Source organism: Venturia canescens, chromosome 5, assembly GCF_019457755.1.
Source record: "Venturia canescens isolate UGA chromosome 5, ASM1945775v1, whole genome shotgun sequence".
Taxonomy (NCBI): domain Eukaryota; kingdom Metazoa; phylum Arthropoda; class Insecta; order Hymenoptera; family Ichneumonidae; genus Venturia; species Venturia canescens.
The window spans coordinates 13,001,544-13,014,475 of NC_057425.1; the positions used below are offsets into that span (position 1 = coordinate 13,001,544).

At 41.1% G+C, this 12,932-nt stretch overlaps 1 protein-coding gene across 4 annotated transcripts in view; it reads left to right on the forward strand.

The window, feature by feature from the left end:
- Nucleotides 1-243: 243 nt before the first annotated feature.
- The window catches only part of raskol (Ras GTPase-activating protein raskol), a 185,592-nt gene continuing 172,903 nt past the window's right edge, over nt 244-12,932 (forward strand). The window contains exon 1 of one of the 4 annotated variants that reach the window (XM_043420547.1): nt 244-834. In XM_043420547.1, the coding sequence (XP_043276482.1) occupies nt 558-834 (277 nt within the window). In that variant the 5' untranslated portion in view covers nt 244-557. The remainder of the gene's footprint in view (nt 835-12,932) is intronic. The other 3 variants (XM_043420548.1, XM_043420549.1, XM_043420550.1) reach the window with 3 other exon arrangements.

A 12,932-nucleotide genomic window follows, 5' to 3' on the forward strand; every position in this document is an offset into this window, starting at 1 on the left:
AGGCGAGATGAGAATGAAACGTTAAAAACGTAATTAGATGGTCTGGGAAAAGAAGCGGCTGTTGAAATTGTACAAATTTATTCACTTTTTTCGTTTTTATTCTTTTTAATTTTATGTGGGGCCAGCATTTAAAGTGGCTGTTTAAGGCCAGTTTTGAGAACGCACATCGAACATTGTCATATTCGTGATGAAACTATTTGTTCTTTTCCTTTTTCAGAATTCGATGAATTCGTTGAGATTCGTCACATTGAAAAACTGAAATAATAAAAACTCAAATTCTTCGAAATGTTAATTGAGGTTAATAAACAATGGGCTCGTAAATAAATCCGTGGAAATGTAATTTCGCGCAGGAGAGTGTAACGTCGAAAGAATTTTGGTGGAAAAACAGTAAAAAAAAAGGTGTTGAAAGTGTTGACGTTTGAAAGCAAACGAAAAGTGAATGTGAGAAGAAAACATCCGTAAATCAACGAAACAATCGAAGTCGATTTTTCTCCAGAGGAAAATCGATCTTCGCACTATTTGAGCGAAGGGAAAAAACACAAAAAGCCACGTTATAAATGGCTCTGAGTTCTCGCTGTCGCGGTGGTGTCGTTCCCAGTGTTGGGAGCAAGGAGATTTCGACGGAGGATGTAACGATCACTGAGGATTCCGAGGCTCCTGGAACCGGAGCCTCGGTACCTACTGCCAGTAATTTTGAACCACTGAGCGATTCTTGCGGCGAGAGCGATATGGAGGGCCTCGATTTGTCCCTCTTTGAGCCTCAGGGCGATGGAAATTCGTGGTGTGATTCTCGAATTCATGCGGGGACACTCGATCTTCTTGTTCACTATTGTGGTAAGGTACCTTCAACGAATTTTCGATAATTTTTCGTCGAAACGATAAAAAAGTCATTAATTAAAAAAAAAAAATCATTTTGGCACCAATTATAATTAGACATTAGAAGGGTACGGAAGATTTTATTTTTGATGAGGTCAATTAGCGTGACTAATCGATGATAAAACAAACATTTTTCTTACTTAGTATTTATAAAATTACCCTCATTTTTATTGCCACGACTGGCATTTTGTCGCAATAAAAATGATTATTTATCGAATTTTAATGAAAAAAATATAAAAATCTCTGAATTAGAGTGCACTGAGAAAACGAGGCCGAAAATTCTAGAAGAAAGTACTAAGAATATAGTAATCTCGAGGACAGTACTGGATTGCAGCATTAATTCGAAGAGCAGTAATAAGAATTGTTCTATCCACCTTAATAAAAAGACCAATACCTTTTATTCAAAAGACTCGAGAGTGTTTTTCTCCATAAGCACAGTAAAATTCTGGAGATTGAAATTTGCAAATTGCTTCCTCAACGATGCTCGAAGCTTACTCTATGAGGTGCTATATTTTTCATTTTGGCTTCCTCTTAGAGGAAGCTTTAAGCATTGTTCTAAAAGCTTGCGAAAGCAATTTGTCACTGTTAATTTTTTTTTAAATAAAATTTTAACTTATTCATCGACTTTTAACTTTTCCAAACTAAAATTTCGAAAAATTAAAGCGAATTTTTCGAAAGACTCATATTTTCGTAAAATTCCAAAAATCATAAATTTTAAACCGCTCAACCGATATTTCCCAAATTCAATACCAACCTTCCTATTATGATAATTTATCTATAAAAAAATAAAAATGGTAATAAATGTTAAAATTTCCGAAAGTTAGAGCGCGTCGACACCCTTTTTTTAAAAATTTCAAAACGTCGTAGGATTCGTATTTTTTTTTCAGATTTTAATAAAATTATCAGAGAATGCAGGGCTTGTTCAGATTAACATCTACGCAAAACGGTAGCCCTGTATCTCAAATCGTTTTCGAGTTATAAGCGTTTGAATTTTGCGACATTTTTTCTAAATATGATTTTTTAACGTTTTTGGATATTTCGGTAAGTGTTAGTCTGACACGGTGAATAACACTCGAAAACAAAGTGAAATATAATTTTCTCGTGCATCACTTTTTGCTATCCACATGAAGCTGTTTAGCCCTAGAACGCATGACTGGGGTGTGAGCACACCCCACGCGAACTTCAAACTACGCTCCTGTCCCAACAAGCGACATTATCGAATGATTATCGACGGATTTTTTTATATATAAATTCAATTGAAATTAGTTTTATCGTACATCATTCTTTTCGTTATAAAAAAACGAAGAAAATGGTGTAGGATAAAGTCAGTTTAGCATCTTAGGACCGGATTTATAAGCAGAAAAAGAGTGGGGTGCGTTCAAACCCCGGTCATGAGGTCGAGGGTATGAAAAAAGGCACATGAGGTGTAGGGTTAGAATTAAAGGGACGAAAAATTGGAAAATTCAAAAAATACTATGCTCTTTGTAATCGGTGGTTAAATACTTTGAAAATTCTTGAAAAATCATATATATATTACTCACTATATTCAAAACGAATTCGTTTTCTCCGTGCGCCATTAACGAAGTTCGAGCAACGATTGTTGCATGCACCAAATAATATTGATGACTGGCGTAAAACTACGGTCGCAAAAAGCTCGTGTCGCGACATTTGCCCACCTTGGGGTCGAGGATTCGTGCTAGGTAGTAATAAATTTAGACACGCTCGTCCACTGGAGCGTGACGCGGTGGAGGCGATTGCAAGAGTTAACAAATGCAAAGGCAATCGATGACCATAAACGATTGCGAATTAACGAACGGTGGGGGATTTGTCCATGCGAGGGAGCGAGGGAGATACTACGGTGTCAAACAACAAAAGTACAGCGAAGCAGAGGGGAGAGAGAGCGAGCGAGAGAGCAAGAACTCCGAGCGCAGGTAATGTCGATAGAAATCGAGCGCTCGAGCTCTCGTTCTGGTTGTACGAGATACAGTCATTATCGGGGACAACGTTTATAAACGACACCGCTTTGGCGCGATACGATAACCGTATGGGTTGTTAATTTACCCACCCACGCTCCTTCTCCACCGTTTGCTCCCTTTTTGCAGTACTCTCGTTTGTTCCCCAAGTTGTGCGTCCCGAGCATGCAGTCAACGAACGAGAACCCAAATAATTTGTTCCAACGTCACGGAACATTTCTTTCTCAAACAATGTTCTAAATTTGACAAAAAAAAAAAAAACCACAAAAGCCTGGAATCTGAATTCCGTTGTTTCAAAACATTTCCGCAACGACGCTGAGGTTCGCAACGTACTCGAGTCCAACGAAATGAGCGAAAAAAACATTATTTTTAATTCGCCAATTTTTTATTTTACGAAATATCGGTGCAGGTTGAAAAACGAAATTAAAGAATTGCTGGAATCATTGGAGGATTTTTTCCATCATTTCGTTGGACTCGACCGTTGCAAACTTCAGCGTCATTTTCCGCAATGTCAATTTTAAACCGAAAACAAGTTCCCCCGAGAGAACCGGAAGAGCCGCTTCGCTCATTGGTATAATGATACCGCGATAAATAAAATCGACTTGCAATGAAAATTTGTCTAAGAAAAATCTCTGCAGTAACTCCTTTCGAAGCCGAGTGCACGGCTACTTTCACGCGGCTTTGAAAAACAGTCTCCGCTCATATTTCTTTGCCGCGTGCACGCGCGAGGAACTCAAATGAAAGTTTCCTCTCGCAGTGTCTCCAAGAATTTTGATGAAAATTTTTCCGCATGAACGGATTTAGCGACGTTGCACTTACCCCGCACCTGCTGTGCGCGGACGCGCTCTCGAAAAAGAAACAAAATAATAAAAATGCACGAAAGGACAAGGCGTCCCTGCATTGTAACACGTAGCTTGCTCATTTGCGAGTGTCTCGCTCCGCCAATTGATATTAACATACAATAGAGAAAGAGGCGATTCGCGCTAGCCAGAAAAAAAAGGGGAGTATGAAACGGAACGTGAAATAACAAACGTAAAGTGATAACAACAACAATAATGACGAAGAAATAAAAGTATTGAAGGATCGGAGGGGATACGCGTATGATTTATTATCGGCGAGAATTTATTCCCGGATGTCGCATGCACGCATTCGCGACTCGTGCGCCTGAAGAGAGTCATGGAACTATCCAAATAAGAGAGGATGTTTCGCGCCCGGACCGTTTTATCCCTTGTGCGAGTGAGCGTTCACAAGTTGCGATACGCTGGTAGGGGCGAGCTCTCAGAGATCCGTGAGCATCGACGAGAGGGGCGAAATCGAAGGTTGCCGGTGTGCGCGAGTCTCTGCAATTGCCTGGATACACATTTTATTCAAATGCGTCCCCAAAGAGCTCGAGAGAGCCGAAAAGGGCGAGAGACGCGCTCGGTATTCGGTAGATATGGAAAAGGTAGTTCGACAGCTTTGCCGAGACTCAACGATATTTACGTGCGCGCTATTTTACGTACTGCTAGCGACGTATTTACATATCACCGCTCAACTGTAGCTGTATTATTCATAGACGCGCCTTCCACTTATATTTTTATCCTTCGATATGAGATCGAAGCGAATCCTCATTTGAATTGAAAGTCCAAATGATGCGAACCCGCGCGCGCGGAAAAGTGAAAATTCTCGAAGGACTCGCCAGTGCTTTGCATTTCTCGGATATTTTTCCAGACGTCCCGGCTGCTATTACGACCGCGAGTCGAACGCGCGCAGCTTCCTCCATAAACGTAATGCGATAAAATTTTCTTGCTCGTTGCTTTCTCTCCCTCATATTTTCGGTTTATGCTTATTAGTCTTAAGCGCTCCATTACTCATGAGTAAATACATTTTTTAATATCCCTTTCGAGTAACTGTACCTCAATTATAATAAACTTAAAAAAATTATCGTTCTTACACCTTTTTTCACGAAGTAAACGTTTCATTTCCCGTCCCCGTCTGTCCACGTTTCGTTCTCGAAAAAAAATGTTTCGTCAACCTTCGTGAAATGCAATAAAAACGCAGCAGCCTGCTCCAGGGCATTGGAAAGTTAATCACCAGTTCCATTATGTACCGTGTATTTTCCTCGTTTACACGTACGAAAGTAGCCTTTGCACGCGGACGTGACGCTGTGCCTTTTAACGTTCGATACGAATAACTCGCAGCTTATCTCGAATCCCAACAGTTTTCCATGCTAAAATCGCTTTTCGGTGAACGAGAAAGAAAATCACTTTTTACCCACGTGAATTCCATTTTGTCTCTCACGGAGGAAGTTTACAATGAGCAGGGACGAAAATTCCTTTATTTCCGCACGTTTCGACTACCGCGCCGAGCGTCCGTTCAAACAGCAGCGCAGGCCTCCATCCGGCCTGCAACGTGTACATTACCGTTGCACTTTTCTGCACTCCCCGACGCCTCCTCCACGGCAAAAACTAGGCAACGATGCTCTCGTGAGAGAAAATAATAATAACAACAATAATCATGACGATAATAATACGAAAAACGTTCCAAGAGATCGGAGAAGAAGATGAAATGTGACTGTCGCGGTTCCTTGACGCTATAAATCGACGCAGGTAAATGAGCCTAGTCGCGTTCGTGCCTGCTGGAGAACTCCTTTTTCTTGTGCGCCATCGAGCTCCCTCTTCTTCCTCCTCCTCTTCGTCTTTGTCCTGCTTTCTCGTGGCATTTACCCACTTTATACCACACTCGTTTACCCTCTTTCCTAAGTGTGTGTTTTTATTCCCTCAATCGCGCTTCCCATTACTTTATATATATACAAACGAATCCCACTCGCATGTGCCACAGGGAAACGAAGATATACGAGATACGAGAAACTCTCTCTGTCAGCACGAATTTCACGAGGAGCGATTGACGTATCAGATATCTTCACACAAATGAGGATAAACACACACTGCTTTTAATGCAATCCTCGAGATAATGTGACGCAATATGTTTTTAGGAATCGTTATTTATAACGCGCTATCGGCTCATTGATTTATCGAGGAAAAATTAACAGAGATGAGCGAAAAACGAACAGGGGATTTGTCTTAATTATTGACGTTCTCGAAAGCTTGCGAGAAATTCGATCGAGAAGCTCACCCCGAATTCAGTCCATATTCTTTTCGTCCTCATTAGACCATCGACGAACTGTAATTTTGGATGAAAATGAAATGGGTTCATCGATCGAACCGAATCAGGAAGCTACTTCTCGATGCTCCGGGTAGCATTGCACTGAATAATTCAACGTAATGGGGACGGAAAATGTTTTTTTTTCTTATAATTTTTTTAATTGAGTCTTCGACACGTCAGGCTCTTGCCTTGTTATAATTTTCTTCTCATCTTGAATTCTTTAGGTCTTGCAAACGCCAAAATTCTAGGTGGGAAAACACTTGAACATTCGGTGGCCCATTTTTCCGAATTTTTCTGACGAGTAAAACACTCCGGACTTCTCGGCTGACTGAAATCCCTGGGAAAATCAAATGCTGTTGAAGTAACGAGAGCGAAACTATTGAAAAACGATTTTTAATATGTTGAATTGGACAGAAAAAATCCTTACGCAAAAATCTTAAAAAAATTCGTAAAAAGTTGGGGAATTGCAAATGTTTTTCTTTATTTCGTTGGATTCGACAGTTTCAAACGTCAGCGTCATAAAAACTCTACGTGAAAATGGGTTGGATGCAAAAAGGAACTGAAAATTAAAAAAATTTGAATTAAAGATTGAAAAAAAAGTTGGAGTTTGAACGTTTCGATAGATGAAATGACAAAAAATCGTGTGTGCGACCAAGCAGTACAATTTTCGTTTGTTCGATAAAAACAGTGGTAACGAAAAATGCCGATAAAAAACCTCGAAGGGGAAAAAAACTTGATTGAAAAAAAAGTTCTCGCTGCAATACACTTGACGAGTTTTTTGCTCGATTCGCATAATGCGCCTGTCACTCGTGGTAACGAGAACTCGCCAAGAGCTCCGCCCGAATTTTTGTTCTTTTTTTTCGCCAGCCCCGTTACTTTTTCTATAATTCCCGTGGCTGGTGGGAAGCCGTACGCGCTCCACTGATTATGATAACGATTTGCGAACCCGCTACGGACAAACGGCTTTAGGCGCTCGGAGAGAGCGGACCAAGAAAAAGCACCCCACCGAATAGAATCAACCCTGCTCTATCAACGCCCCGCAACAGATTTTCTTCTAAAAGAAATTTAGTTTCTACGAGTCTCCTCTAATCTCGAGGCTGCCGCGGTTTCGATAGCTCACGTGCCACATATCGTCTCGGCCTAATAAATCTAATTTTCCACTTTCATTTCTAAAAAACTTCGCGGGTTCAATATTGGTCTTATGTATTGTCACTGGATCATTGACTATTTTGAAAGCGTGTTTTTTCTTTTTTTTTTTTTTAGATTTAGATCGAGGTTATAGATTTTTTATAAAAGTAATGTGTCTAATTCAAGTAAGAATTGTAAATTTATTTAAAAAATTAATATTTTCTTCACTGTAAGATTTCAAAAATAATTTTAATGTTAAAATGTCTTCAATTCAAGTAATACAGAATAAAATAAAAATAATTTATATCAATATGATTATAAATTTCATATAAAAATTATTTTATTGAAAAATTTATTAAATAAAAATAAATTAATTGAAATTTTTATGTAATAATATCATTAATTACATTTTTTTTTATCATTATTAATATTATTATTAGTAATAGGAAAATCAATTAGATAAAAATAAATAAATAAAAAATGAAATAAAATTAATAATAAAATAAAAGATTAAATCTGAAAGAAGAAAAAAAAAATTGAAGCATCGATTGGGAGTTCGGAGGCCGGACTCTTGTTGCTGAAAAAATCATCGACGATTCGTGTATTCTCGGCCGGTTCACAGAACAGAAATAACTGGAGTATTCCTGAGCTCCTGCATGGACAGAGCTAGTCAATAATTAACTTCGCGAATGAACTATTTTTCTCTGCTCGAACTGTGTGAATTTTGTGTTATTGAAGTGAGGAAATGACTTTTAAAGACGTTACGGATTGGAGAGATAAAAATCATGAATTTTCATTGCCCTGGAAATGAACCGACTATCGTTGCTGCCATTTTCGTAATTTCTCACATCAATCGATTGCGCACGAACTGTGCGAAGCAGCAACCTTTGAGCCTCGAAACAAAGCTCTGGCTCGCTCGATTTGGCTCTTGCTCGCCCGCAAAGTTTTCGCACGGTTCTCAAACTAGAGCTTTTGACCAGAATATCTGACATCTCGGCAACGGACTGTCGGTGCAGATGAGACAAAGGAGCAAAGGGGTTACCTGCTCTCCGGGCTGCTTTCCCCTAATGGATATGTCAAGTGCAGCTACAGGTCACGTTCCTTGTTGACTCGGAGAATAGAACGCAATTTTCTTCCGCATCTCCCACTCCCTCTCTCTCCCCACTCGGCTCTTCTGACCCGGCACGATTAGTTCGTGAATCAGAAGAATTTCGCAATTTGTTATTTATTGAATCCCGAGGCCCGATCATTGGCAATTCGACAACCGTTTACACCAACGAAGAGCGTCGTCTGGTCGTCTTCCTTATTCATTCGCTCATGGCGTTTTTGTTAAAAGTCTCCATTTATCCGATTTTGTTTCATGAAAATTTCGAGTGACGACGAAACAAACTCTTTTCGCATGTACCGCGGTGAATGTGTTTTCTAATTTGTGAAATCGCGTGTGTCGAAAGGTGATACAGAGAAAACGATAATATGGCCGAGTTGGTTTAACCGGATTCTGCACCAGTTGATAGGAGAGCAACGAGCACAATATATAGAGTAACGAAACAGCGTCGTGGAATGGTACGCGAAGACCGACAAAATGAGGCACCGCGCCCGGAATTAATTATTCGAAATGAACGTTGCCCCGACGATGTCGCGAGGGACCATTAGCACCCGGAAATTGTCAGGCTCGGAGCATCCTTCTCGTCGCCCCATTTCTCCAATCTGGAGCCTCCTTCCTCTTCTCTCCACTCGCCTAAATCCTCGATAATGGAACTTCTCAGGCTTTCGCATCTACATACGGTATTCACTCGCCTCCGTGTTTATAGGTTTGCGCGGGCAATTTACGATTTCACATATACAACGCGACTGTTTGAAAACCAGCAGTTTCAGGGGCTGCGTTCCAGCGCCGATCTTCCTGGGATCGAGAAATTCGGGCCGCACTCATACTTTTTTTTTTCACTCTCATTTTTTTATAACGATTTTCTCGAATCGAAATTTCGAGCCTACTTCGATGTTTCTCTGGTAAAAGGTAAAAGTACTACAGTAGGATATAAAATAATGTAAAATGAACTCTTACTTAACGCCCAGCAGGCGCTAAATAGAATGTCGATGTGACGTTTACACGCATACATGCAAGCACGTACGTGTAGATATACATTGATACATTATTGAAACGTTTCAATATTCGGGAAATGGTCAATTTTCCAAATATCGGATAAGGATTTTTTAGATCCTCTTCTCTCATGTAGAAGCAGGTAAAGAGCATCGAGTGCTCGAAAACGATATATCGTGACGACGCCAGGCGAAGTGTAATGCCTTGGGAGTGCGTCACCGTACTTTTATTGTACGGATAAACGTTTTGTCAATATCCGACCGGGCAGAGTGCAATACTTTGATGGTTGACGCGCTAAACTTCATATAAACGAGGGGTGCTCCATTATTACTTTTTATTTTAGTACAATTTTTGTAGGAATAAGGGGGAGGAGGAAATTCCCGTGAAACGAGAAATCGTGTCAGGCTGTCCCGTTACAATACGCATGCTCATAGACAGCACACATCAATGGAGCCATTTATTAATAACGTTTTTTTATGATGACCGTTGAATTTTAAAACATGAAATCTCGAACTCGACCTCCGAGAACGGATGCTCTCGTCCGACTCGTGAGCAACTTGTACTCAGCATTTCTTTATCGTAACGCAATCGGACAATGCCTTGCAAAAACGTACTTCGTTAAAAGAAATATTCTCGATTGTTGAGGAATAATTTTTGTGCTCCTTTTCGTAGCCATTCGTAGCCCCTGTAGCTGATTTTTGCCACACCAAAAATCGTGCTAGAAAATGAGCTTTAAGAAAGTTGAGGCATTAGAATGAAAATGATGTCATCGCTTTTAAACCGATCAGTTTAATTTTCAGACAGTTTAGGAGCGTCGTTGCTGAGAAAAATCAATAACAATTTGGGCCAAATAACATGTAACCTTTATGGAAGTCAAGACACATTCAGTGGTATCTCCGATAAAAATGATGCTAAAAATATGAACATTTTTGGGCAACATGAGCAAGGCTTGCCGAATAATGTCAATTTTTTTCAGATTTATTATTATATTAACCCTAGAACGCATGACTGGGGTGTGAGCACACCCCACGCGAACTTCAAACTACGCTCCTGTCCCAACAAGCGACATTATCGAATGATTATCGACGGATTTTTTTATATATAAATTCAATTGAAATTAGTTTTATCGTACATCATTCTTTTCGTTATAAAAAAACGAAGAAAATGGTGTAGGATAAAGTCAGTTTAGCATCGTAGGACCGGATTTATAAGCAGAAAAAGAGTGGGGTGCGTTCAAACCCCGGTCATGAGGTTGAGGGTATGAAAAAAGGCACATGAGGTGTAGGGTTAATAATAATCTGTTTCCCGTGCAGTTTTTCGACTGAGCTTTCACCAGTTTTTTGTCTTCTTTTCCCCAACTCTTCTTTAAAGTGTATGCAACGTTGTCAAACTGTAAACTGGCCTAACTTTTGGGCAGAAAAAATGACTGTACAGCCTCAACTTCCTTAAGCGTTGTGAATGAGAGAACATACATATGCGCTCTGTAGATTTAAATCTAATCAAAATAGAACCTAGGGCCACTCAAACTGGGTCCAGAGGAGAATGAGGTTTTGTGCAGGAGGCAGGCCTTGCTGTAGTGGTCCAGGAGGAGGACAAGTTGATTCAGGCGACACTTTTAGGCACATAAGAGGTCTAATGTCATCAAGTGACCTCATACGAGGCATTAATAAAGTTAAATGTTTTTGAAATATGCTCAAAATTTCGACTTGGGTTGAATCGATACTTTGTACATGTAAATGGATTGAAACGTTCGTTTCGCCCAATGCTTCAATACCCACGGAGTCTTGATCTCTCTTTTGTGCACGGAATCATCGTTTTTTCTCCCCATACACGCACTGCGGGATATATTCATATCGGTAAATATCTATACCGGGCGCGTGGCAATTTGCCGATTGCTCCAAGGGGCGTGGCAGGAAGATAAGTGATTTGGACTCGGGATCGGCTAGTCGGAGGCTCGGGAGTAGCCTCAGTATGGTACAAGACTTACTTGAGCGTACAGTAGAATTTCAATTGTTGGATGCAATGCGTAGAACCTCGACATTGCCGTCGCTGAAATCCAAATTCTTTCTTCCCCCATACTATCTACGAGGGATAGAGCAGAAACCCAGTTTTTTGTTCTCTAAATAGTCAAAGTTTTGTCAGTCCCATGAACTCTCTCACAGAACTCTCAGTGAATTCCAAATAATCTCTTGTTTTTTCTTGCCTTCTCACGAGGATGACGTTCCACCGATAGAATCGATCGAGGAGCACGAAATTCTGATTTTGTGATGTTGCAACCGCGACGCTACTGTATTTAGTACGAGGGAAGCACATAAATACTTTGGACAGGCGTATCGGTACATCGATAAGTGAGAATCGGTGGAGGTAGGCTGATCGCAAGATCTCGCGATAGAGTTGACGATAAGGGGGGGGCTCAGAGGAGAGAGTCGCCAGTGAAAGAAGGCTCTGTAAGAATGGTTTTCTCTTCGGACACCATTAGAGTTGTACAGACGTGTAGATAGAGACGGGATGATTCGAAGCTGCATGCGGAGGATCTTCCTTTGTGCACGTCTCTCGTTCCAGCTCTCTCGGATCGCTCCGGATCGCTGGAATACCCGGAAACGTCTCTCTTCCCATCAGGACGTTACGGTTTATCTCTCGGTCTCCTTCCTTCCATCCTTTTCTCTCTTCAAGGAAGCACCAGCACGAGGATCGTGCTCAATGTCGATTGATGCATCCCATGCTCCCAACGTGTTTGACCATCGCCAAGCTCCGCTAGCCAACGTCTATGTGTCTTTATCCGTATCGGAGTTCGAGCTTAGTGAAGACATAATGCTGTGGAATAAATAAAGTGGAAAATAAGGATGTGCATGAAACCCGATCCCAATATGATGCTGCTGAGAGTAACGGAATGGCCGATTTCACGTCCTCGAGAAGCTTTTGCGCAATAGGATAAGAGACGAAGGAAGATTTCTATTCTCATTTCTTCCACACAATGGAAGAGAGTCGAATGGTAAAGTTCGGATTTGTGTTACCAGTGCGCACAGATCCTGGACAATTTTCCGCGCTAATAATAATCGAATGATTAGTCAGACGCGGTTCACCTTCGCGTTTTATTGCGCGTTAGCGCACACACGCGCGCGCAGCACCTATGAAATGGAGGATTGTTGCTGCGGATGCGTAGGTTATTAAATCAGGATTTTTTTTCCTCCGACGCCGACGGTTCGGTCTCGCAGAAAATTTATGATTATCCGCCTGTGAGTCGAACGTCTTAGTCACCTTTTGCACGGAGTTTGATTATTTCCTGCACTATATTTTCCGGCGATGGGGAATCTTCAACTTCCGTGAACATTATCGAGATTCCCCGAGTCCCTGGCCTGAAAAGAGTGTGAAACTTTAGTAACAATCCGGACAACTTCTGCGTCGTAAGCAGGGACCGCTCGGTCTGTAAATCCTGTATCCGTTGATAGATTCTGTTGGGGAAAGGTTGATTAAGGTAGTTTCTCCGTTGACATAGGTACAGTGCGTGTAGTCACGTTTTCATGGTTTGACGCGATAGCGATGAGCGGCCGCCTCGGAATCGCTTTCCCGATGCTGGCCTCGATTGGAAAAATAATTTGTCTCGGCGTCGTCGCGCGTCTGTCAAGTTGTTTCCACAGTTTCTTGAGGCCGGCGCGTGACTGCCAACCCTCGTAATATACACGCGTCCGTAGATTAAGCCGAAACTTGCAACG